The 26,982-nt window shown below is 52.7% G+C and overlaps 1 protein-coding gene across 1 annotated transcript in view; it reads right to left on the bottom strand.

Annotated features, from left to right (window-relative positions):
- Window positions 1-15,271: 15,271 nt before the first annotated feature.
- Window positions 15,272-26,982, bottom strand: part of EPHB1 (EPH receptor B1) — a 75,062-nt gene continuing 63,351 nt past the window's right edge. The window contains exons 8-16 of the mRNA XM_049802658.1: window positions 25,598-25,706; window positions 25,316-25,380; window positions 21,380-21,502; window positions 20,068-20,315; window positions 19,556-19,771; window positions 17,235-17,384; window positions 16,433-16,626; window positions 15,794-15,949; window positions 15,272-15,411 (exon numbers count right to left, since the gene is read on the bottom strand). Coding sequence (XP_049658615.1) covers window positions 15,303-15,411; window positions 15,794-15,949; window positions 16,433-16,626; window positions 17,235-17,384; window positions 19,556-19,771; window positions 20,068-20,315; window positions 21,380-21,502; window positions 25,316-25,380; window positions 25,598-25,706 — 1,370 coding nt within the window. The 3' untranslated portion in view covers window positions 15,272-15,302. The remainder of the gene's footprint in view (window positions 15,412-15,793; window positions 15,950-16,432; window positions 16,627-17,234; window positions 17,385-19,555; window positions 19,772-20,067; window positions 20,316-21,379; window positions 21,503-25,315; window positions 25,381-25,597; window positions 25,707-26,982) is intronic.

The raw sequence follows: 26,982 nt of genomic DNA on the forward strand, positions 1-26,982 counted from the left end.
CTGGTCAAGTCAGTTGGGGCTTAGCAGAAGGGAAAAACTAAAAGAAAGGGGTCTAGCAGAGAGCCGAGCAGAGGGACATGCACAAGGAAGCAAACAAGAACCGTATGTGGCAAAAAGATGCTGACAGCACAGTCTGAGGCCACCTAACAAGCAAGGGAAAATGGTCAGCTGGGAAAGGGAAGGAGCCTGGGGGCACCAGGAGTGCTGGAGGGCACAGCACCCAGGAAAGAGGTCCAACGGAGAAGAGGGGAAGAAAACTTATTAAGGAATGCCACCAGCAGCAAAAGGGAACAGGGACCAGGCAAGGATGGGATGCTCCTGCACGCTGGGCAGTTCCCGGTGTGCCCATGGGCGAGCCCTGGGTCGCGGTTACAGCTATGGACAGACCTGAGCTTAATGCCTATGTTGGGGACAGCAGGTCCCAGGCAAATAACCCGCCCGGTTTCTCCCTGACTTGTCCTGGGGAAAAAAATCCCATGGTGGTGGATGAAGCTGCTGAGATGGTTTTATGCTTCATCTGGTTACATTTGGTTTAAGAAATTGCTTGTGTGCACTGCCTGGTGACCCTTACTGATCAACACAGGAGCCGCTTTAAGAACAGGCTCAGCCACCTCCCAGCAGAATCTCTAGCTAGACACGCATTTGGGGAGCCATTATAGACCTCGTTGCCATGCAAAGCTGCACCCTCTTCTGCAGCATTAAGCAGACAGGCTTCCCCGAGTGCACACACAGCAGTCCCCGTGGTGGAGTCCCCACACATGATATTGTACCCATCTGTTTGCAGAGCCAAGCAGTCAAATAAATGCTAAACACAGGAGGGAAGTTGGGTTCCCTGGAAGAAAGGTGCCGCTGGAATGAAGTCTGAGTGGGGACCACCAGCATGGGGGCCAGCACTGAGGTGGGCATCATCCGCCCTCCTGCTAGGACACCCAGAGCTGGCTGAGCGCTCACAGCTGCTGTAGGGTGCACTGAACACACCAGGTGCTGAACACGACCGGTCCATGGCAAACCAGCACTTCGGGCCTCCTGGGGTGCCTACGTGGCTTTGAAGTCCCCGAATATATGCTCAAATTCGCTGTGTATAAAGAAGATAAAATACCCCATCTCCCTCATAAGGGTATCAGGAAATAAATTCATTAGTGTTTATAAAGGACTAAGAAACTCTGATCAGAGAGCCATGGAAAAAGCCCACGAGGGAAATGAATAATTCGGTGTGCAGAGCTGTGCTGGGAAGGCACACAGTAAATAATGCATGGGCTGCGCGTGGCTCCAGGAGCTAAAAGGCTCGGGAGCAGCTCCAGCGCCGCGTGCCGAGTGCGGCAGCGGTCCAGGGAGGGCAAAACACGCTCTCAGCTGGGGTAATGAATGACCACCTCATAGCGCTGGGATGTGAGGGGTCTTGAGCCAGGCAGCAACGGGTTTGGGGGAGCCCAGCTTTGCACTTTCCATGTTCCTCTGGTGCCAGCTGGCCGGGCAGTGGGCAGCAGCCTGTGCCAGGCAGGATACAGCAGCACACCAGGCCCCTCACTGAGCCCCCAGGCCCCTCCCTTTAGCCCTCCTGTTTGTGAGTAACCAGAAATAAGGGCTTGCCTGTGCTGCTCCTACAGGAGCTGGGCTGAAGCTAGCCCCCTCCCCAACCCCACCTGCAGCTCTGCTTTGCCGTGAGGCCAGGCAGAGGGGGCTAACAAGGAGGCACCAGAATCCCCAGCAGGTCTGCAAGCAGCAGGGACAGTGCCCAAGGCAGGGGTGACGGCAGAGACAATTTCCTACCCAGATTAATGGCAGCAGTCTGGTGCACCTCACAGCAGAAAGCATTGCCTGCTCTTCCAGGGCCAGACAGGTGTGAGAGGTGCTGCCAAAGGGCTGGTCCTGCAAGGAAGCTCCTCTCTCCACCGCTGATGGTGGGGCAGAGGAGCTCAGCTCTCAGTGGAGGAACAGCCCAAAGGTGTCTTCCCTCGTGCCCAAATCACACGGGTACGCCCTTCGCCCAGTTAGCTTGGCGAGAGCATGTTACTGGGAGCTTCATGCAAAATGCCCAGAGACATCCTCTGCAGAGGACAGGTGTTGCAGGTCAAAGCTGTTGCTACTGATTTGCTCATTCCTTTGCTCATCATGCCCAGGGGCACCAGCACAGATGACGCTGTGGGCAATCCCGTCACAGAGATGAACAGATGTCCTCACACCAGAGTGTGAGCGGAAGCAATCACACCAAGGGGCTGCCCAACCGGCTCTGAAACAGGGCTGGGAGTTTTGGTTCCCGGCACTGGTCGTGACTCTGGGGGCAGCGAGGGAGTGGCCACGCAGGTTTAATCAGGGTGGTAACTGGAAACCAGCTAAAAGCAATTGAGAGGATGTAAATCCTACCCCATCCTGAGCACCTTGGGGTGCAGGAAGGATGCAAGCTATGCATGTGTGCAGCTGTGTGCACGTGCACGTACACGTTGGTGCATTCACGTGCATGTTGTTTGGGAGGTGTATGCAGTTTGACCTGATAAACAGAAACAAGCAATTTGGCCGGGGATAGAAGGTGGCTTTCTTGAGAGCATCCCCCAAAACCTCTCCCACAGGGCCTGGAGGAGATTTCAACACAGCAGCAGCCTCAGCCCTGCTCCATCTGAGCCCTCCCGGCTCCGGCACAGGCTCTCCAGCACCGCTGCCGCCTGCCTGGCTTCTCCTCCAGGAAAAACCCAGCACTTTTAATAGGCGATGAGGCATCTCCAATAATTCCAGCAGATGCTGCCATTTAATGCGGGTTGGCACATAACTTTATAATCGGACCATATTGCTCCAATTACAATTTAGCCTATAGTCCTCTTGGGCTTGTCTTTTATTTGTCTTTCATTGCCAAGCGCGGGAGGGAGGGGAGGTGGGAGAGAACTGGCGATGTGTGTGTCTCCGACCCCTTCCCCCTTCACTGCCATGTCTCTCTGCGCAGCAGGTAGCTTCTCGGTTCCTCTCTTCCCCTGGGTCAGGGCTGTCCTCAGGCCAGAGCTGTGCCCTGTGCCTTGTTTGCAGGGAGCAGCTTGCCCCTCAGCAATGGATTAAGAGGAAGAGGCTCCCACCACACCCCACAGGTGAACCCCCCACCCCCAGGGACAGCCCCTCGTTGCACCCCAGAGAGCATCATCCCTCCCGGGGAGCCAGCCCAGCAGTGTTCCTCCTCTCTGCCCCGTGTTGAGAGCAGTCCCGGCTCAATTTTCTGCTTGCGGTGTGGTAAATCAGGAGTTACTCTACTTGATGGCGATTGAGTTAGGCTGGCATCAAGCTGGTGTGCCAGTGTATCAGGTATATTGAAATTTCTGGGAGCTGCTGCAGAGTAATTGAAGCCAACATGCTGCTTCCATTTTTCAAACCGGAGAGCCATGAAGGAAAGATTTTTCATTTTGAGAGTTAGTCTCTGTTCTGGCTGTGACAGCTGCCTGTATCTATATTCAAAGCTCAGGAAAAGTTTTTCGGACTCTGCGTGGCCTTGGTAAATGACATCTCATTCCAGCTGGGATGCAGGCGAAGCTGGTGACTGCTTAGCCTGTCGGGAAAAAACCCACCAGGGCCAGAGCCTACAGCTGTATAAACCCATATGGGTGAGGTGAGGCTCTACTGGGGACTGCTCTGGGCCAAGCAGCTGCCCGGTGAGGGCAGGACTGGCCCCAAGCCCTGTCCCAGCTGTGCTCTGCTAAGCGGTTCCTGGCTCTGCTAGCAACCCTGTGCAGCTGCCCTGGCTCCCCGGCCATCCTTCAGAGCCCCATTAAGCCATCAAACTGTCAGCAGGGCTCCTCCAGACCCTATTAAAAGGCTATTCCCAGACAAACTACTTTGGGAACGTTAAGCACTGGCTGTAAATGTCTTTTGGTTACTTAACGGGAAAACCTCGGGGCGACCTGTGTAAGGGATATACCCTCTGTGCACCCCAAATCCCAGAGGATTCAAGAAACATGAATATCCATTTAAACCACACTGGTAGCCCATTAAATTAAGTATCTACTCAATTAAGGAAGCACAAACAACTTCAGCTCTGCCCTCCATCAGCCACTGCCCATTTGCATCTTGCATGTCCAAAGACCTGCCAGGAGGCTGGATTTTATGGCAGAGGTGCTCTGGTTTCATTGGTCAGGATGGGCTTGGCAAAAAACAACCCTGAAACACCCAAAACCTCAGTTACTCTGGGATTGCCATTCTTCCCCTGTGTACAAATTGTGAAGCAAACCTCACTGTGTGTATTTGAGCCCAGGGTAGCAGAGTCCTGCCTGCAGGGACCTGGAGCATGTGGAACTCGCTCAAAAAACCCTATAGCACACACCCCACACCCCCCCCCCCCCAGCTCTCAATGACCCCGGAGACACAGCAAGAACTCAGAAAGATTTCTTGATAGCAGCCGTGAGAAAGCCCTACATCAGCAATACTACTGATCTGAGAATTACAGGGCAGCAGAGACCTCAGGAACATGTCAGCCCCACCTATGGCCGAACCAGCGTCTGCTTCCGTCCCTGGAAGATCACCCCAAAACCACGGGGCATGGGAAGCCCGTACCCCCTCCTCAAAAGCTGTCCCAGTAGCAGCTCCTCTTCCTTAACCCCAAATACCTGGCTGGCGGTTGCATATTTCTAAATCTATCCATTTACAAATCTTGCCCAGTTTAGCCCTCATCATCGGCTGGAGGATGTTCCCAATGCTGGCAGGGTCAGCTACCCTCAGGTAGCATCACCTGGATGGGCTGTGTGGTCCCAGCTGGAAAAAATGCCCGAGCACAGCCAATGCAAAAGGAAAAACCCATTTTCTTGCAATCATTTACAGTAATCCTTAACGCAAGCAGGTTCAAGCTGAGCATCGGCCTTTTAATTGACAGGCTCCAGCAAGACTCGGGAAGCGAGGAGCCGCCGTGCTCCCCCAGTGCGGACAGCACTTTCATCCCAGTCAGCACTTCCAGCATGGCTTCCCCAAGCGATTGCACATGAGGGCTTTGAAACATATTTCGCAGAAAAATCTGTGCCAAGAAAATTCCTTCTCCTGGCTTTTTGCAGCAAGCAACTGCTGATAGGGATCGCTGAGAATAAAGTCACTTCATTTACAAACCGGAGAGCCAAATCTGATAGACATCAAAATTTGAGGTAAGTCAAAGAGCGATGGAGCGCTGCCAGTTCCCCAAATGAATATTCATGGCAAATATTCACCCGGCTCCGAGCTGAAGAGAAACCGGCAGCAGAAAGGCTGCCCCTGGGAAGGGGAAGGAGAGGGATCAGGCTTATTTCATCATTTTTATTGAGTGCAATTTTCTCTTTAGTACAATATTCTCTGAAAGTTACTGTTACAAACTCCGACAATTTCAACACAATCAACAAATTGGGGAAGAAGGTGGGGGATGGGGGAGGAGGGCAAAAAAAATTACAAGGGGTGAAACCTTTTACAGACATCTCACTGGTTATGTACAGGACAGGGTACGGCCGGCTGGCACAGAGCACGCCGTGGCTTGCGGGGGGGGACGGGGCTCCCAGGGTGCTGCGGAGACCTCCCGGATCATCATCTTGTGGGTGGCAGGGGGGGAAACGGTCCCTGGGGACCAGTGTCAATCCCCTCTCTGGCGCTGCTGCCCGGCTGCGATGCTGGACTCAACACCCCTGCAAGGCAAGAGGGAGGGAAACAAGACGAGGGTGAGAATAAGCACGTCCCATGCTTAGAGATGCAGCACCTCCCCAGAAACGCAGGCTGCTCCTTCGCAGCCGAGACCCACCGCGACACTGAGTCGTCGTCCCCCCAGCCCCCTGCCCCACAGCCGGTGGGGACTGCACCCAGCGAAACCCAAAGACTTCTTACAGCAGACACAGCCTCTCAAAAAAAAAAAAAAAAGAAAAAGAAAAAAAAGAGAGAGCAGTGATTAATTAATATGCTGTCAGAAAAACGACAATTTCACTGAAAGCTCTCAATTTTTCCTCAGGGGAAAAAAAGGAACAGAAGAGACACATTTCTTTGTGAAGCCGAGATGCTTCAGAGAGCGGAGGCTGAGGCTTGATTTTGGGGGCGGGAAGGTTACCGTGTTCCCCAGCAGTGAAGATGCTTTCTTCCCCCCTCCCACTGCAATAGGAGCACCCCTGGGTCTAAAGCAGGCCCAAACCACCAGGCACCATGAAATCGCTTTTTCCAATGTAAAAAATAAAATAAAATACCCATTTTCTCCTCTGCCAGGGGGAAGACAGAAGGTCTCCAAACCAGAAGAGCAACCCCAGGAGCACCTCCTTCCCACCCTGCAACCAAGATGTGTGGCGCAGCAGCAAAATCCCATTATTTAGCCACTTTGGAGAGGCAAAGATGCCTTTAATATACAACTGCAACTTGGAAACGTAAGGGTGCCACATTAAATAACAAAGCAATTGACTGCTGAGTCCCTTTGCTGGGCCACTGATAACCAGGGCTCACTGGCATAATTCTTGCCGGGTGTCCCTGTGCCTCCCCAAACATACTGATGCTTTCAAAAAACAACTCCAGCTGTGTCTGACATTTCACTCCTATTAAAATCCATCATTCTCCTGAATGGAAATAATTTTTTTAGCAAACCCAGGTAAGTAATGAAACTTTTATTTAGTAATTAGTGTTTGGCAGAAAAGGGGGCATGGAAGAAAGGGTAAGAGAAATTGAGATTATCTTAAAAACAAAAACAAAACCAAAAAGAGCTTCGTCTGGGGAAAAGATACTGCTGTGTATTTCTTATGCACCGCGGTCCATTTTTGGTGCCGTACTTGGAGAATCAGTCTCACGGCTCCCATCAACATTAATGGGAGCAGAACAGCTAAACGGCTGGAAAAAAGCAACAACAGAAATACAAATAATGTTTTACAAGAGGCAGCAGATGCAGGGCACAGCAGATGATGCTGAACATGCTGCTGAGCTGGGCAGGTCCCCAGGGACTGCTGTAAATCAGGGTGGTTGCACCCAAGTCGGTGGGGTGACGGCAATTTATATCGGCTGTGGGTTCAGCCACATTAAAGCCGAAGCTGAGCAAGGGCTCCAGCCCTGGGTGCTGCTCCCGGCTCCACCATCACCTTCCCACTGCAGCCTTTCCCAGCTCATTTAGCCACAGCCGCCCAACCCGCCTGGCAGCAAGGGAGCCAGGGAAGGGTTTGGGAGTTTTTATTCCCGTGGGGAGCCTGCGCCTTCCCCCAGTATGGCAGCTGCTGGCTCAGATCTCCCACCACAGCTGCAGCCCTTCCCTTCGCCCTGGCAAAAATGATCGGGGACAGCTACGCATGATTTGGGCCAACCCCAAAGGATTGAGCCCAAATGACCCGAGGGACAGGTCATGAGCAGCTGGGGGAAGACAGCGGGCAGTGCAGTCGAGCATCCCCCAGGTACGCAGCCACCGAATCACCTCCCCGCCCCATCAGACATCCTCCTCCCTGTGCTCTGGCGTGGGAGCCCCTGCAAAGCGGCGTGATGCAAAGGGCTTTGATCTCAGCCTGTAAGTGTTGGTGTGACACAAATAGCAATAAAAAGGCCACATTTGTGAGATGAGAAGGCAACCTCTAAGGGAAGGTGTAATCAGCATCAGGGTGGCCATAGGGGAGCGAACGGTGTGGCTGGGATGTGGACAGTACACTGGCCCCCAGGGCTTTCTCCCTTTCTGCTTTCATGGGAATAGGGCAGCTGGGGCAGAATTGCAAATACCCAAAACAATCAAAGGATGGACGGCATTGCACACCCAGCTGCTATTCCCAAGCACTGCTGCAGAAAAGGGGAAGCAGCAGGTGGGAGCGGGGAAGGGATGGAGGCATGTGTGGAGCTGCCCCCAGCTCTCGGAGTGCCCCAAAGCCATCGCTGTATCACTAACCACTCCTGCTAGCCCTCCCCAGGCACCATCCCGGCTACGGCCCTCACCCAACCCTTTCACAAAGGGGAGTCGAACCTCACCACTGCTCCCCTGGGACATTGGGGCAGGAGCCTCCCGGAGCCCCGTCCCCATCTGGGCACGACCAGGGTTGGGTCACGGTGCTGCTGCCCAGGCACTAACCTCAGCCAGAAGACTGGAGTCCCTGACCACCAGCAGCCTCTGGCTGTGGACACCTCCCCAAATATTTAGGCTGGGGAATCTGGAAAGAGTTCAGCCAAAGCGTGGTGTGGAAAAATAAACAAACAGATATGTGCACATTTCATGGCCGCCTGCCTGTGGAAGCCCCCACAAGGCTCAAGCCCACATTTCTGACATGAGGCTCACCTTGCTCCTTAGACAACACTTGGCATGGTCTGCACTTCCCGCCGTCAGTCCCGCTCAGTGCTAATTAGCATTGATAATTGCACTGATGGATACCATAATTTTCCTGCCCTCTCTCCCCTACCTTCACACAAGGGTTCAATTGCCTAATGAGACCCTTGAGGATAATCATCGAGAGAGGAGCAGGTTCACCCCCACTGTGATGTCAGCTCCTGGGCAATGTGCGGGGATGGGAGAGGGGAGAAGGGAAAGCCACAGCCTGGGCCAGTGGACAGGGAAAAAGCTACCAAGCCTTGTTTACTTGGGGGCATGGAGAAGAGTTCAGTCCAATTAATTTTTTTAAGTGGATAGGCGTTAATCCCCCTACACTTATCTAGAATTAACACAGCCTTAAGTAGATTTTTGCCTAATCCACTTCCACGTCTGCCCCAAAAGGGCACGTCTGTTTTGGGAATGAGAGGAGTTCAGCTAATCCACTTAAAATTCATGCAGCTAGTTTGTTCAGATTAACCTCCTCCAGCATTTCCCTTCAGTGACGGGCCAGGAGACCTCAGTGCCATCCCACCTCTGCCACTGATGGGGCCACCTCGTCCATGGTCATCTCACCTAGCAACACAGCTGGTTTGTCCTCCACTTGCTGTCCGTGCATTAGGGTCTGCTGGGACCCGGTGATACCCCTGAAAGAGCCACTACAGCAGAGCCACGCAGCAGGGGATGGACAGCCAAGGGCTTCACAGTGTTTTAAATGCTGATGGCCAGAGGAAGGAGAGTAGAAGCAGTGGAGATGCTCAAACACAGACAGGGAGGAATGGGCAGCTACGCCCAGGCTGGAGGGATGCTCGTGATGCTGCTCTGTGTGGAGGACAGCCAGCCAAAGCAGAAGGCCCTGGGACACTGTCCCCAGAGTGCCAGCAGCTCTGACAACTCAGAAAGGCCTAGCTGAAGGGCACCATGGTCACCATAGGCGGATGTATTCCCTGCCCCAGCACAAATCTGCTCCTCTGACATGAACCAAGAGACCAGATTTAATGCTATGGATGCTTACAGTCCCCAAAGGCATGTGCCTTGTTCCCATCTCGCATCTCCTCCCACCATACAAAGCAGAGGAGGCCCTCTCCTGATCAGAGCAGCCATGCCTGCTCCTCTTTCCACCACACCAGACCCTGGGATGGCAACACAGCCCATCAGGGTCCAATGACGGACACGAGCCAGCAGACCTCCCACAAGACACAGATGCAGAACCAAAGCCCGAGGGCATCAAAAATGGGACAGCACAACATGACAGCAGCTCTCACACCTTCCAGAGACAGGTTTTGGAAGACATTGAGCTGAACGGAGACAGGCACAGACATTCCTCCATGGCAGGAGCATTGGACCAGATGATCTTTAAAGGTCCCTTCCAACCCAAACCAATTCTACCAAAAACGTAAGCTGGAACAGGAGCAACAGAGAAACCACTGACAGGGTGAAACAATTCGTCACAGGAGTCCCATCAGTGTGGACTTCATCTCTCCTCCATTACCTCCATCATTGCTCGAGAAGTTTCTGGCTCTCCCGAAATTGAGAGGAGACTCATTGGGAACTGACGGAGAAGGTCTGCTTCAGGCTCTTTGAAAATAATCTGGAAGGCACCCAAGTCATAATTAGATCAGCATCCCTCCTGGCAGGATCCTTCATAGAAGAGGCACCAAAGCAGATGATGACACAGGCATTAAATAATCCCCTGCAGCTCCTTGCGCAGTGAGGACATTACGGGAGCAGGAGACGCGCAGCACCTGGATGAGTGCACGAGCTGGATGTGAAACCCTGGCCCAACCACCCATCTTTCCATCTGCAGTTTAACAAGGATGGGTGGCCTTGGAGCTACAGTACATTTCTGAGAGCTTGAAAATCTGCCGCAGGGTCTGTAAATCCATTCCTCATCTTAGAAACTGATTGATCCTTTTTTTTTTTTTTTAAGTCAAATTCAATGTTTAAGAGTAACGATTTCTAAGTGAACACAGACTGGCTCAAATATATCAGCAGCTTTTATGGATCAGAGGCAAAAGCCTGAATTCAGACCCTAACGAACACAAACATGTCTGTCCCCATCACAAAACAATGGCGTTTGTGGCAGTGCAAAAAAACCCTTCATAGGTGATGCCCAATGATTTATCCCAGGCCGGAGGCCAGCTGTGATGCTCCCGTGGCTCGCACAGGGATGACCTCAGCCAGCAGGCAGGGATGTGGACAGCTTTATTGATGAGACCTCTGCAAACCAACCCCAAAACAACCCTTCCCTCCCTCTGAATCAAACACCCAGGAGCAGCATCCTCCACACCAGTTCGTGGGGAAGATGCCATGGCCCCACAGAGGAGCGGAGAGAAGAAGAGGAGATCCCGCGGGGCTCGGGCCAGCGTGTGGGAGCTCCTGGAGCAGAGACAGAGAAGAAGGGAAGGGGGACAGGGGGAATGACAGCCCTGTTTTCTGCTAGGGAAAGGAGCATTACAAGCACCAAAAGCTGACAGGCTCAGAAATAATGGTCTGAGCTCGCTCTTATTTAAAAAACGGCTGCCTGCTGTTTTCATCGCAAGCCCTGCTCTGACTTGCAGCAACATTTAAAATTAAATATACATAAGTGCTTTCAAAGAACTGTTAATTTGAAGGTCATTAAATGGCATAAAATACATTCCTTTTTTTTCTAGAAAGAGGCACGTAATAATGCTATTAATACATGCTCCTCTTCCACATTCAAAAGCTTGCTCTCGCCTTGGATGTGCGGGTGGCTGAGTTCACCTTCACTTGCAGCGGCACGACATCTCATTTTAATTACTGCTATTGAGAAAGCTGCTGCCTCCTCCATCGCGCATGGCGCAGCCCGCCAGGGATGGAGTTGTATAAAAGATACGGCAAAGCCTGGGGGAAACAATGCAGTTGAATTACCAATGGCGATTGGGGGGGGGGGGGAGGGGGGGGGGCGGGATGAGGGGAGCAACACAGTGGGGCTGGCACCAGAGGATGCAGAAGGGAGGGGGCAATGTGAAGCCAACTGAAGGCAACACTCAGTCCAGACATGACTATCTTGTCCACTGATTCTCACACTGAGACCTGGGGCCAAGCTCAGTGCAGGGGTTTTGTGGCAAAAAGTCCCTTTTTTGATGTAACGCTACATGCAAAAAAGACAAAGCCAACAGAGACACACACACACACACACACACAAAAACCCTAAAAAAGACACAAAAGGGCTCAGGTTTTTGCAGTTGCCATAGAAATGTAGAGAAGGAGCTGACAACTGCAAAGCACTTCTGTGAAAGGACGGGATCAGGGGTGAGTGTGAGGTGGGCTCACTTGAAGGCAGCCCGCGTGATCGGCCACATCCATGTGCTGCTGCTCAGTGCAGAAGTGGGATGTGGCCAGAGGAGCAAGGCACCGCAGCCGAGCTTCAGCTACAAGCAGTAGCCGGGGGCCAGGATCCACCCTGGCAGGGTGCACCAGCGAAGGGCACCTCCCAGCACTAGCACGTGGCAGATGAACCCACCAGGACCCTGTGTGATAGATGAATCCCAGCCTGGAGAAAAGGTCTGTGGAGCTGGTTCGCTTTGATCAGAAATGCCACCTCCTTCCTTTTATTCTGTGCAAACCAAAACTTTGCAGGGGGGGAAATAATTAAGCCAACCCTTCCCCTTTGGGATCAAAGAATGGGACTCCAATGCCAACCACAGCACAGATCAGAAGGCGACGTGAAATGGGAGCTTTCATTTTTAGACCACACTTAGTCGTTTTCTTTCTCCTCTTCCCCACCCCCCCGGTTCTTTGCCCACATTTGCCAGAGCTCCTCCACGTTGGCAAAGCATCCAACGGACCCAGATCTGCATCACTCCTCGGTCCACAAAGACATAGCAGTAGCTGTAAGGCAGAGCCTCCTGCCCCAGGTCCCACCGCTGCCTGCAGCCCCCACCCCATCCCCGCACAAGGCAAAGCCAAAGCATCTCAAACGCTTCTCCATGACGTTGCTGATGGAGGAGACTTCCTAAGTGACCTGGACAGTTCAGTCACACAGCTACGGCCAAGCACCTGGCAGTCTCCTGTTGACGCAGGGAAGTGAATGTTGACAGCAAGCCTTGACTTAGCACCTCTTTGATGGTGCCCTGCACCTCCTACCCCGGTGAGAGCCTCCTCCTCGGCATCTGATGGAGGAAAAGAAGGGCCAGTCCAAAGACACACAACCCTACTGTCATGGTCAGGCAGGTATAATGCTGTCACTCCTGGACAGAAAGGCTTTGCAGTTTGGAAAACTTATTTTTCTTGGAAGAGTGAGCTCTAAAGAAACAAAATGGTCTGACAGAAATCTTCTGAATTTTATGTTATTTTTTTCAATAAAAAGGAGTCGTAAAGGTGGAGTTTTGATATTTAGCCTGTGTCGCTGTCATTCGTTTTTTTAAATGCCTTTAGCTTCCTTCTAATAAAAGAGAAATCATAAAAAAAAAAACACAAAGGATCCTTCACCACCGGCGAATATCAATGTGGTGAGGTGGTGTATTAGTATGCACGGCGCCCACTCCATCTGCATGTTGTATTCGGTGTGACAACATCCTGGAATACAGATTTGGGCTGCGAGTATCCCGAGAGGTATTAGCGATCGTCTATCAGACAGGACGAGAAGCAGTCCCTGCTGTTGTAAACAAGGGGTGTTTTTCTCTGCCTCTTTCTCTGGGGGGAGTTCAGTGATTTGAAACAAGCTCATTCCTGCATCTTGTTAGTTCCTGTTCTTCAGCAGAGCAGCAGGTCATCTTCCTTAGACGATTAAAGAAATAAAATCGGAGGTGTAAAGAGCACCCCATCACCAGGGTCCTTCATCTGCTGGTGGTGTCAGCTGCTATTCTCCCGAACCAAGCACGTGTTCCCCACAGGACACAGGGGGGGTCCCCCCAGCCAGAGAGCACCCCAATGCCTCCAACATGGGGTATAATGCTCACACCCAGGACGTGTGGACAGGTGCTGGCAGCAGGCAGAGGAAGGGCTTATCCCCTTGTGTTCAGTGGCAGCAAGCAAATCTGGCGAGGCATCTCCATGGCACAGATGAACATTGGGCAATCTGATGGTGCAGATGGACATGGAGCAATCCCATGTGCAGATGGATGTGGGGCATCCCCATGGCAAGGACGGACAAGGGGAAAACCCATAACACAGGTGGACATGAGGGATCCTCATGGCACTGATGAACACGGAGCATCCCCATAGCACAGACAGATGCAGGCACCCCCACGGCACAGACACAAGGCATCCCCATGGCACAGCTGGATGTGGGGCATCACCGTGGCGCAGGAGGATGTGGGACATCCTCACAACATGGACAGATGCAGGGCATCCCCACAGCAGGGACGGATGTGTGAGGAGGACCGTGGGTTTCTCATATACATATGAGCCACCACACCACCAAATTACAGCAGGGACCGGCAGCCCTCAAGGCACAGCTGGGCAGCCCGCCCGTGCCGCCGCTTCCCCTGCCCCATGGGTGCTGCTTGCTGCCAGCACAGTGTCTGCAAGAGCGCAGTGATGGATCATCACAACTCACACACAACCGTCTAAGTAAAAGCCTTATTAAGAGTTCATTCATTTTATAAACTCTCGGCGCGATCCACAGAGGGACATTAGATTGCCCAGTCTTACAATATTCTGTGTAAACACTGACATGCGTCTAGTAATTTTAACTAGATCAATTTGCAAAGGAGACTAACAGTGGAACAAAAAAAAAAAAAAATCAAATTAAACACAGGGAAACATTCACTGGGAGAGGCTTTAAGGAAGTGAGCTGAAAAACAGAGAGGAGGATGGACGGATGGACAGAGAGGTACATGAGACAAATGGACCTACCTCTGAAGCCATGAAACCTAAGTCTGTAATTCAATAACAAAATCCTTAGGTCTGCAAGAATGGGAAAAAAAGTCCTCCATAGCCATCTTCTGTGCATTGCCGAGGCTCTGGAGGCCTTAGCAGTCTGTTTCCCAGAGCAGCTCTCCTTCTCCAGCAGTCACTGACCCAGTCACAATCACACAGCGGCTCCTCCGGTCCCATCCCATTCCCACTGTGCCAGCTGGCCCTTGGCATCCTCCTCCCCACTTGCAGGATGCTGAGTGCTTGCTTTGCTGTTGGGCGCTTCCCTGCTACCTCCCACTCCCGGGGGCTGCGGGCACAACCCCCGGCCCCCGCTGTGCTGGGAACTGGCCGGCCACTGGCCACAGGGTCAGCGGTGATCTTCGGTTACGGATAAGCAGTGAGTCCACGGTAGGTTGACAACGTACACACGCGCACGAGCGCACACACACACGGGAACACCTCTTTCCATTTTCCAGGATGGTTTTTTTTTTTTTTTAATCCTTTTTTTTCCTTTTTGCAAAAAAAATGCAAGCAAAAGAGAAAAAAAAAACCCAAGGTTTTCTATTGAAGGTACATCTCTTCTTCAATATGAAGACATTAACTGGATTGAGTCGGATCCCCCATGCAGTGGTCAGCGAAGTCCTTTGGTAGTTGCCAGAGCGGCGCCTGGGTAGGACAGCAGGGAGCTGCAGAGACGTCTGAGGACACTTCCACCCTGGTCCATGAGCAGAGAGGGAAGCGGGGTAAGCAGGGAGGGCTGGGGCAGGGAGGGAGGGCAAAAGAAGAAAAGAAAAGGAAGGTGGTTTCTCTGGATGGGATACTCCATCTCGTGCCTCTCCCTTCCCCAACAGCCCCTTCCTCCTTCTCAGTTTCGACCACTGCTCACTGGTGGTGGGATTGGAGTCTGGTCTCTAGGGTTTGGGTTTGCTTCCCCAACGAACATTGGTTTGTCTTCATTGTTTTTTGTGTTTGTTTTTTTGTTTTGTTTTTTAAATATATGATTTGTACATATTTATATGTATTTATATGCTGTTCCCCATGACATTGGTAAGTGTGCTTCTGTTGGTGAGGAACGGAAGTCACCAGTTAGAGATGAGTCCTAGGAACACCCTTCGTCTGCAGTCACAGTCCCCAGGCAGCGGCGGCACCCCTCCAAACGGTGCTCCACGGCGCCCGTCAGTTTCTCCCCTCCCACCTCTGCCCTTCCGCTGCGTGCCCTCCCCGTCCCCTCCCTGTTGAACAAGGGACGTCATGCCATCGAGGTCGGAGACTGACTCATCTGTACTCGCATGGACTGGACGCTGTTCAGAATCTTCTTCTGGTGCCCAGCCAAAGTCACCCCTATTCTCAGGAGGTCTCTGGAAGATAGACAGATGGAGGAATATCAATAGGCAGCTGAGGGTTGGTGTATCTGTTTTGCTGTGTCTAAGTGAGGTGAGGGATGTAAGCTCAGCAGGTCCATGCCTGTCAGCAGAAAAACAGGCACAGAGCCCAAGCGCAGCCCCATAAGCATCACTGGGGATGAGGTGGGACCGAGAGCAGGGAGACACCCCCACACTGACCCCCAGATAGTGAACGCCGCCACCTCCAGACTCAGGGTGCTTCTGTTGACCGGTGTGATGGATGCTCACACCCTTCCTTTGCAGGTGCCTTGAACTGACCTTCCCACCTCCCTGCAACCGCAACCCACCCCGGGCAGCACCCAGCTTTCGGGCAGCCCTGGTGCGACACCCAACTCACTCGGACGTCATCTGGGCAACAAGCTGCAGGGAGGTGAAGCCAGCAGTCAGGAAGCTGTCCCGATACTGGCTCATCTTCACGGCACTCAGCCAGTCGTCTACTGAGGTAAAGGCAGTGAAGTCGGGGATGGAGCGGTCGAGGAGGGGCTGAGAAGGCCTGCAACAGGACATACTGCTGGGGACAAGCCCAGCTGGTGCACAGACATGCTCCCCAATTCACCCCCTGTGCCCTTGTGCTCCCCCCAGTACTGCCCTGCTCCCGGCACATGCCTGAGACAAGGAAGGCCATGAGGAAGGACTGTCCCATGGGAATACTGCTCTGCCAAGCAGCGTTTTGCAACCCTGCACATTGTAATCTAGTTACGGGAGCCGCGGGGAGGAGGCACTGGCAGAGCAGACACTGCACCCATATGGTCACAGGCCATAAAGAATCAATAGCAAAGAATTATTACTGTTGCTTGACTGAAAACTACATGTTCTTTGTCTGACTGTCAGGCAGAGCGAAGACAACCCCTCCTCCCCCCCTTCTGGCAAACAATTTATGAATTCCTCTCCTTTCCCCCAGCAGCATGAGACACTCAGGGAGCCTTTGGCTTGGGATGCTGACATGAGAGCATTCCCTGCACGCCGGGAGACTCACACAGCGGTGATGGTAGCCACAGTTTTGAGGCTTGCCGGGTTGCGGATCATTTTGTCGAGGGTGTTGACTATCTCAGTGAAGCGCGGGCGGGTGTTGCGGTCCTTCTGCCAGCAGTCCAGCATCAGCTGGTGCAGCGCGGCAGGACAGTCCATGGGTGGCGGGAGCCGGTAATCCTGCTCGATGGCATTGATGACCTGCAGGGCAGCAGGGGAGAAAGCAGCATGTGAAGACAAGGAGGTCTCAGATAGGTAAAACCGCAGCCACAGCAGAGGGTGAGCCATCCCTGCCACTCTGAGCCGAGCCAAGCTGCATGTGCGGGCAGAGGTGCTAAAGGCAGTGCTGCCGCAGGCTGGGAAGGCAGCTGCCAGCCCATTTGATCATCAGCAAAGGGAGCAGGAGGAGACGCTCCTGGCTCCGATGGAGCTGGGGCTCTCGGAGGTTAATCTCCGCTCTGATGCTCCGCGCGCTGCAGTTCCTCCCGGCAGAGAGCTGCCACTCATTATCTCGGCAGATCGCATCAGAGTACAGCAGTCCAACTACCAAAGCTCCTTCCCTGCTTGTAAACCCTCTGAACATTTTCAAAGGCCCTGCAGCTTGCTGAAGTCCAATTACCAGCCCACCGGCTTTTCTTCCCAATTTCCCTCCTTGCATCATCCTCTCTCTCGCCAGCCTGTTTCATCTCCAAAACCAAGCACTGCCGAGGCCACGGCAAGGAGCAGATAGCCGTTCAGGCAGGGCTTTCCTTTGGGAATGAGCCCCCCCCAGACTCCCCAGAGCTGTGTGGATGAACCGCAGTGCTTACATCTTGGTTAGACATGTCCCAGTAGGGCCTCTCCCCAAACGACATCACCTCCCACATGACGATGCCGTAGCTCCAGACGTCGCTGGCCGAGGTGAACTTGCGGTAGGCGATGGCCTCCGGCGCTGTCCACCTGACGGGGATCTTCCCCCCCTGTGGAGAAAGGGAGGAGCCCGGACACCCATGAGCCAGGTTCAGAGCCGTCCCGCACAACCCCAGCCACTGGTCCCCGGGGACCCCGCTGAGGAGTGGGCAGGTGGTACGCCATGGGACGAGGAGGCAGGAGCCGAAAACACCTCCATGAATTTACCTTGTACCTGCACAAAAGGACTTAGCTAAACAAAACAAAAAGGTTTATCCAAGGGTTTATCCCACTCAGGTGTCACCCCTGAGTGACACCTCCCCACTCCAGCTGCCCTGCAGGACCCAGCACATCGGTGGCCTGTCCCCAGGTCCCCCTTCCCAGGGAGACATCAGGTGACGAGGACTACGCAGAACTGCGCTAGTGCTCATCTCAGGTAAGGAGCCACAGGCATCCCCATCCCCTGGCCTTCAATGGAAAAACTGTCTAACCTAAGAGCATCCTCTATGGCACCAACTGGGCTCCCACAACTGCTGGAAGGTCCTTCCAGCCCCGCTTTTGGATTGGGAGGCGAAAAGCAAAGCAAGTTTAAGCCCCATAGGAGACTTGGAAAGCATTGGAATAGGAAAGTGCCTTTGGCAGAGCACTCCTCATTTCTCCTAAAAGCTCAAAATCAGGCTCAGTGTCTCAAGCCACCCCATCAAGCCAGGGCAGGTCCCAGGTCCTGCCAGGACAAGGAAGGGCTGGAGGCCATGCCGAGCAGGCAGGGATGCTGTGGGGGGACAGCACGTACAGAGGGACTGCTACCTGGGCAAGCACTGCTGAAATAACAGCAAAAAAACCCAAGGGATGAAGGAAAACCACAGACATGCACAGTATTTACTCGGGGCAGAATTGCATTGTAAATCGTTTAGCGCAATTGTTTTCTGTAGTCTTTCCAATGAAGCGTCAGCTGCTCTTGAAGGATGAATGGCAAAAAATTTGATTTGAATAACTACAAATGGAGAAATTAACTGCTAGGTTGTTTTTCCTGCCTTTTCCCCAGAGCTAAAAACCTGCTGTGGGAGGCAGAGTGATGTAATCGCAGGCACAGCATCACTTCCCAGCTGCCGGGGAGATCTATTATGGCCTAAATTAAATAAAAACACAGATGAGATAATCCCTTTTATCTCCAAAGGTGGGGAAAGGCTATTTCATGCCTCATCCCAGCAGCTACTGCTGGGGTATTTGAACAAAAAATAAATGATGGGTGTCTGCTCAAAGGCTGCTGCCTGCAGGACGGGTGTGTGCAGGGAGCGGAGCAGAGCAGGTCCATGATGGGGCACGGGTGAAACGTTATCACAAACAGGGGAGGAAGAGCGAGGGGCTGCAGCTGGGCCAAAACACAAAGTCAGCCTCAAAGGCATGTCCATGGGTTATCCATTTTGGAGGCTGGAGCCAGCCCCAGCGCCTGGGCACAGCTCGGCAGCCCAAGAAACTGCTTCTGCAGGAGTCAGTGCAGCCTTGTACTTCCACCCAGCGCATGCTCTTTTAATTAATTGATTAGATGAGGCCAACAGGTTGCTCATCCCCTTCTCCTCTGATCATCCTTACCAGCACACCAAGGGTCTCACAAGCTTGCTGGCAGGAGAACTGCCATGGTGAGGAGCTGGGGGTTCTCCGGGGTGGCGGGGAGCAAGGGGAAAGCAGGGCTGCCACTACCTATGAATGAATTAATTAAGGACAAGAAGGGTGGCTGGGGAACAGTGGAGCTCCCATTAGGCTTGTCTCTTTAATTAATGCCTGGAACAAGTCTCCAGCAGAGAAAGGCAGACCAGACCTGGAACGCTGGCGGAAGGGGAGTTAAAACACCATCGCTGTGCCATGGGGAGATGCTGTGATCTCTCTGCCTCCCCTTCCCATCACTCCAGGGACTCCTTCATGCACCTTCCCTCCATGGAGGAGAGGGAAGAGGCTTATCTGGAAACTGCTGAGAGCACAAAGGTGCTTGGGGGAGGAGGGAGGCAGAAAACTCATAAAAGGGAGGAAAAGAAAGGAGGGAAAAGAGAATGATGAGTGGGAGCCACAGCCAGGGTCTCTGGGCCACGAGCCTACGTGGTGGGAACCCTGCTGGGATGCTCCCATCCATGGTAGAAGCTCTGGGGTGTACATCCAGCACCATTCTCCCAGGTCCAGCTAGTAGCGGGTGCAGGGCAGGCACTGGGGATGCTAGGCAAGACCAAATCTTGCAAGAGGTACGTACCAAGGAGCTGGTGTAGGTGGGGTCAGATGTATCATCCTGCAAGTAGCGTGAGAGGCCGAAGTCGGACACTTTGCACACCAGGTTGCTGTTGACCAGGATGTTCCTGGCAGCCAGATCTCGGTGCACATAATTCATCTCTGCAAGGTACTTCATCCCGGCAGCAATTCCTCTGAGCATCCCCACCAGCTGGATCACTGTGAACTGCCCATCGTTTTGCTGTGATCAGAAAGAGCAGGCACTGGGGTGAGCACGCAGACCCCACTGTGGGACCACAGCCACTCAGCCCCAACCTTGGGAGGATGCTGTACCTCCTCAGAGAACTATCCAGCTGCCCTGCCCTGCCCTGCCTGATTAAAGCAGAGGTACGCCAGCACCAAAATACATGTGTTTGGCACACTGCAACTAGCTCCCAAGCTAAGGAAACAGGCTGGGATTTACAGGACAGGATGCCAACATCTCATTCCTGAATCCCACAGGTGAACAACAGCCCGCACGGCCCCACCTCGCTTTACCCGCAGGAATGAGTCCAGGGCCCCATTCTCCATGAATTCGGTGATGATCATGACTGGTCGGCTTTTGGTCACCACCCCTTCTAGCCGAATGATGTTGGGGTGGTCAAACTGCCCCATGATGCTGGCCTCACTCAGGAAATCCCGGCGCTGCTTCTCGGAGTAGCCAGCTTTGAGCGTTTTGATGGCCACATAGATCTCCCGCTTGCCAGGCAACTTCAGGCGTCCTTTATACACTTCTCCAAACTCCCCTGCAAGTGCAAGAGCATCCACTACCACCTCCTCCTCCACATAAAACACTGCAAAGAGTAATGGTACCTTGAGCTGCTTGGTCTCCAAACCAACTGGCTGAGAAATGTCAGCCAGTTCACCCTTCAACGATGCTCTCTATAAATCCTACTCGCCTGTCCTCTTTAAAAGGGGCAATGTCTGGTGCTGCTGAAGACATGTTTGGGCTTGCAACTTTCTCCAAGGTGACAGAGCCTAGCACCAACAGAAGCAAGAGGCTGGGGCCACTCTTGCAAACCCCCGCAAGAAGGATTTGCAGAGCAAGAGCATCAACATTTAAGGACTACCTCAAATATAAGGTGTCGGCATTGGTAATCTCAGTTGCCTTTTTGCACATCACTTATCTTGGAACAGAAAATAATTGGGCTGTTTTCACTGCTGTCCTCTGATGTAAAATACAGAAAAAGTGTCCTCTCATTTTCAGCAGGAGAGCTTTTCCGTGGCCAAGGCAAAATTTGCCTGTGGAGGGATTACATTTAAGCCAGGTTTGCAGCCACTTTGCCTTGATGAGCAGCAAAGGGTGGCTGATACATTGCTGAACTTGATCCTGACCAAACTAGCTCATTTCTTCTTTGCAGCTTCCCCCCAGCTTCTCACTTTCTCTTCTATGAGTACAACACTGTTATTTAAAAATGGCAATAAAAGCAGCACAGATGACATACAGATACATGCACGCATGTGTATGTATACATATGTATGGGAATATGGCACAGACTAGAGCGAGATCTGGCTTTTTCTTGTTATCTAGTGGAAAAGCCAAGTAGGAAATCCCAAGTGGCCCAGTGATTATGCTCATGGAGTCTTTCCCACCTCAGAGGACCTCTGAGAGCAGAAGCCAACCTCATGTCCACCCTAACCCATCACAAACCCAGGAAAGCCTGATGTTTCAAGGCTTCCATGAGGGTTTCCCAGTGAATAACCAGATGTGCACCCCCAGAAAATTGTTCTGGGTGAAAACTGCGTCTGGCCATGCAGGAGCAGCAGAGAGGGCAGGGAAGGATGGGTGGCAGGGGACCACGAGACCCACCTGCTCCAATGACTTCTTCAATCTTCACAAAGGATACATCGATCTCCTTGGCAAACTCTCGGACTGCCTCGTTGGGGTCCTCATAAGTAAAGGGGTCGATGTAGATCTTCATCCCTGGAGACCCTTGTTGCAGGAAATATGCAAGCAACAGCAAAAGGGAGAGAAACCAAGACCAGTTGTGCCATGGCCAAGAACTGGAGACCCCCATGTTCTCATGCCCTCCATACGTCCGTTAAGATGGCTGCTATCGCTGTGCTCACCTGCGCTACCTCCATAGACCCTTATCGTCCTCTTTGGTCCCCCCGCTCCATCTGACCCTCCTCTGCATCCCCTCCTCTCACTCACTGCCCTCCGCTCCTCCACTGTTATCCTTCCTCTTCCTCCTGCCTGGTGATGGGGAGCAGTTACAGACATGAACTACAATTAGCTGGCTTTACGGTGAGGGCTTTATGAGGCTCCATGCATTAGTGAAGAAATATTTATTTACCCAAAAAGGCCTCTGATAGCTTTGTGGCGGCTACTAAACTGACAGAATGCAGCAATTATAATCAACAACCTGTATGGAGCCATCAAATAAGGCTTGGCCAGCCTCCGTGACAAGTGGAGGGCACAGAGGCAATGCATGGCAGCAGATCTGGCCATGCTGCAGGGAGATGCAGCAAGTGGGCTCTTGCCCTTTTCAAATGGGGGAAGAAACCAAAACAGGCCCACAAATTCCCCAAATGGGGTTGGCAGACAATGTGTTTGGATGCCCTGCGGCTTGCAGAGCTGCCGGGGGGCACGGCTGAGGGGCAGAGTGTGCCCACTGCCATCCCTGGGCTCAGCAGGGCACCGGTGTTATACCGCAGTCCCCAAAGGGAACCCAGAACAAGCTGTTGTCCCCTGTGGGGGTTCAGCCTCCCATGCCATTTCTCACCCAAAAAGGGGACTTGGGATCGCATAGCAGTCCCTCAAGGTCATCTCTGGAGGAGACCAGGAGGGACATCACTGCCCGGTCCTCCTCCCCGAGGTACCTCTCCTTTAGAGTGATTAATAGCATTTGATTACACTGTTAAGGACCTCGCCAAGGGCCACAGTCCCATTGCGCTGGCACTTCCCAGAGCCTTTCTAGAGCCGATGTGCAGACAAATGCACAGACCGCAGCATTGCCTCTGCGCAGCTCCACGCTGGGAATCTAAATTGGCTCCTGGTTGGTTTGCAAGTTAGCCAGCAAGTAATTCGGGAGGAGACGTGAAAGCCTCACAGGAGGGCACTGCTGGAGCAAAACAACCACTGAGGGAGAACTGCTTGCAGGGCACCCAGGACTCAGGAGGGACCAGGCAGGAGCATCCTCGTCCCCAAAAGGGGCATTTGGGGCAAAAGCTCTGCGCCTCGGAGGCGGGCAGGGAAGGCTGCGATGAAGCCATCTGTGCATCTCCCAGTTCATAAATCCCTTTACGGCTGTGTCTCATACACTTTAACTGCCCCATAAATTTTTTTACAAGAGCAGCTGATGCTCCAGCCAGGATTACAAAGGGATTTACAGGATCGTAACCGAGGCTGACTCACTGATCAAAATATTGAAGAAATAAAGGAGACAATAATGCCGAAGCTTCCTGCCCACTGTCAACTTGGGCTCGTTTTCAAACACCCTCTGATGTGCCCCAGGGTCTGCCCATAGGCTCACTAAACACCAGGTTCAGCTCACCCCTAATCTTTATCCCATCTGAATGAGCGGGATTAGGGCACCTAAACCCATCACTCATTTCTGCAAACCTCAGCCACTGGCTAATCATCACCATGCTGGCAAAAGCTGGGCAAAATGCCAGGTACCGGAGTGCAACATCAAAGGCAACCCGTGCTGAGCCTGCCTGCAAAGAGAGCTTTGTGCTCTTAAAATCGCCCCGATACTCCTAGAAACTGGATTAGGCCATTTATCACTACTGCAGATGATGGCAAATTTTTTATCACTCTTCGAAAGTTGAAGCGCTCTGCACCATGACCCAGACTCCAGTGTTAGATTCCTTCCAACATCATTTTTCCTTGGGAATCAATATCAGAGAAAAACCCTTGCCTGCTGAATCGCCGCTGCTTCAACAGGACGCTTTCTCTGTTTCCGCTATCTCAAAGCTCCTGGCGAAGCAGCAGCAGAGATAAAGCATGAAAAATTACAACCTGAGAGACCCCATCACACCCCAAAACCCACCCCGGGCAGTCCTTGCCAGCAGCAGGCAGCCAGCAGTCCCTGGGTGGCTCCTGGGAGGGACGGCAGAGCCCCGCCAGGGAGGCTGTAATTGTCGTGCCGCTAAACACACAGGTGATTTGTTCCGGCGGATGCACTCGTTACTCCATTAGTTGCTCACCACAAATTTCCCACCTGTTTTGCTCCAGCATCTGCAATAACCAAGCGCCTGGAGGCTCGCTAACCTTGAAAGGGTTTTGCTGCACGTCCAAGAGCCCTGGCACCCGCTTCACTGCTTTCCTACCTGGTTTGAGCACCCTGGGTTTTGGGGTGCTTGGGGACAGCTAGGGCTGCACATGGGATGGGGACTGTTTCAAAACAGAGAGAAAATAGGAAAAAAAAAGCCTACCTGCAGCCCAACACAAGTTTAGCCATCAGGCATCAAATACATCTTCCCCGCTACCCACAGTACAGAAACACAAAGAAAAGAGGGAGGAAAGGCACAAGTCCATCGTATTTAAGTATCACCCGGTAGTGTTTGGAAAACAGTTTCTCATTTGCTGGGAGGTTTACAGTCCCCCACAGCTCTGCCATCACATTTGGAGGGTTCGGTATGAAGCTGAGAAGGTCAAAAGAGATTTAGTGTGCTGTTGTCGGCTTGGCTGGACTCTCCTGGCTGCCTCCAAACCCTTTCCTTCGCTGTCAGCCCTCCTGTTTTCTCTGCCAGGCTGATCGCTCCATCTCCATCCGTCCTCTCCACTCGCCCATCCTGTTCCCCTCTTCCTCGGCCATCTTTCACCCAGCCCTACATCCCGCTGCCATCCCTTTTCCCCAAGCAGGTGCTCAGGACCCAGGAATGGTTTCTTTGACAAGGCACCAAAATGCACCTGGGAAGCATCTCTACGAGAGTGTAAATGGGATTTACATCCCATAGGGATGGGGTACAGAGCCCAGGGGCACCGGGTGGCAAGGCCTCACCCCTTGGAGCTGCTGCTTTGCTGCTTTACTATTTCCAGCAATCCCAATAGCCTGTTGGGTGCTTTACTAGGAGCTGGAGGAGCACCAGAGCACATGTTATACACAACAGACACCTCAAATATATTCTGGTGCGCAGCTCCACCAACTGTAAAGGTGTCTTAGGAAAAGGCCCTTCAACCTCAGGCTCTCCTAGTCGATTGCCAAGAGGATCATCAGCCCAAAGCCAGTTAAACCTTCCCAGTCACTGGCCGCACATCCTTCCCAGAGCAGGGTGCAGGGCGAGCATCAGCCACATGGCCAGGGCAGCAGCAATGCCGGCCACCAGCCCCCACTCCCCAGCCATGGGCCACACTCCCAAAATCCAGAGTCCCTTTAGCAGTAAAAGCAGCCTAGCACTGACCCTGGCCAGGGCAGAGCCTGTGGCAGGAGATCAGGAGCTCATCCCCCCTCCACACACTGTCTCTCTCCTTTCCTTCCTCCTTTGGAAGTCTTCATAGCATCCTCTCGTCATCTCCTGTCCCACTGTATGCCCCCTGCCTCGTCCCCCTAAATCTATCCCCATCCCTCAAATCCTGCCTGTTGCTCCTCTTTTCCCACCCACAATGATGCAGCACTGCAAAACCCCCACTGACACCCTGACACTCAGCTGTGGACATCTCTACTCCCACCCTACAGTCCTCTCCATCTGCCCCATGGAGCTTTCATCCCCCCAGCATGCACAGCTGAAGGTGGAAGAGTGGCGCACACACTGGGTGCAGGTTTAGGAGTATTTTCCCTGCCCACTTTTCCCCACTCACCTCGCCCGGTGCTGTAGTGCTGTAATTTATCGCTGTACACCGCCTCCTTGCTGTAGGCGCGCTTCCTGGGAGAATAGGGGAGAAAACAGCCAGGCCTGAGGAACCAGTGGCTGGTGATGGCCCCAAATCACTCCCCTGCCAGCAATACTTGGCAAGCGGTGGCAGCTCGGCGCTCTCTCCAGCTACGGGAGTCCCCAATCCCTCCCCTCCTAACCCAAATCTCTCACACCTATGTCTCACCACCTCAACCTTCCAGGGACACAGCATCCCACAGGGACCCACCTGCTGCAGACAATAGAAATGGCCACCAGCGAGACGATGAAGACAACCCCAGCCGCTGCGGACCCCGCGATCAAAGGCAGCTGCTCTCTCAGCTCTGACTTGTAGTCATCTGCAAGAGAAGAAGGATGGGGTGAATTCTCCCTTGCATGCTCTTGGAGTAAGAGCAGCCTCCTGGGAAGGGGTCCCGTAACACCCTCTCTGACTCCACGAGTGCCGCTCCCATGCGAGGGTGGTGGGACGAGGGGGATCCAGGCAGGTGATGAGCCAGTGCTGCGTTGCACAAGAAATTATTGTCATGCTCGGCTCACGTGTTTTGGGTTAAAAATATAGAAGAGAAGATCCTGGGAATCAAGTCAAATCAACAGTGTGTGGGCCTAGTTTCCCAAAGAGAAGAGGTTTAAAAGGTGGCTTTGTCCATATCTCTGGGGTTTCTCTTCCTTCAATAAATTAAAACCTGTTGGTTGTTTCGATGAAATTTAACACACGGTATCACAAAGTTCCTACACACTCCAGGAAAGGAAGGAGAGAAGAGACCCTATTAATCACCAAGCCAACTGGGGAAGGCTGCATCAGAAGTTCACCAATATTAGATACCAGAGAGTCCACCATCCAACAGTTAACCTTGAGAGAGGCGCCCCAAACCCGAGCACCTTCACTGCAGATCTGCTTGTAGGTTTTTAAATCTCCACAGGTGGCATGAGCCAACTCCTTTTGCAGAGCCACAGCAACCACAGCACCCCTTCCACACTGAGCATCCCTCAAACCCCCTTGTGTCCCCTTGGCCACCCCCTGCATCCTTCAGCAGCAGGCTGGGGTGAAAGCCGAGGTGGCACAGTGAGGACTGGACAGGCCTGGAGAAATCCCAAGAAAGCCACTTGCAACATCCATGTGTCTTCCCCCATTTTCCCCTTCTCCTGCCTTGCCCCTTTAGCAGTGTGGGTACCCACAGTGGGCAGTATCCAGGAGACCCGACACTCCTGGGGGCTTCTGCAGCCCCCCAGAAACACCCCCCTCTCCAACTGTCATCAGTATGGTCTGCCAGGCTGGGCCAGCAGCCACAAGCAAGGGTTAAAACAAAATTCACTCAAAAAGAAAGCATTTAGCACCCTTTTATCTCTATTTTTCTACTCTGCTGTTAATTACTCGCAACTAGATTTATCTTGCACGCTGCTTAAATCCTGAGAAATTCTCATCTAACAATCAATTATTATTTAATAATCTACACTATCCATTCTTATTAAATTTCAATTAATTGCTTATTTGAGGCAGGATTTTTCTTCTCACTTCTCTAATTCTGAATATTCGAGGCATTGGGGGGGTTTATTACCATTTCCTTCCCTTGGTCACCCCGCATGGTTTTCCTCTTCCTGCCCTGGCTGGTATTC

Source organism: Accipiter gentilis, chromosome 6 (assembly GCF_929443795.1).
Source record: "Accipiter gentilis chromosome 6, bAccGen1.1, whole genome shotgun sequence".
NCBI classification, from domain to species: Eukaryota; Metazoa; Chordata; class Aves; order Accipitriformes; family Accipitridae; genus Astur; species Astur gentilis.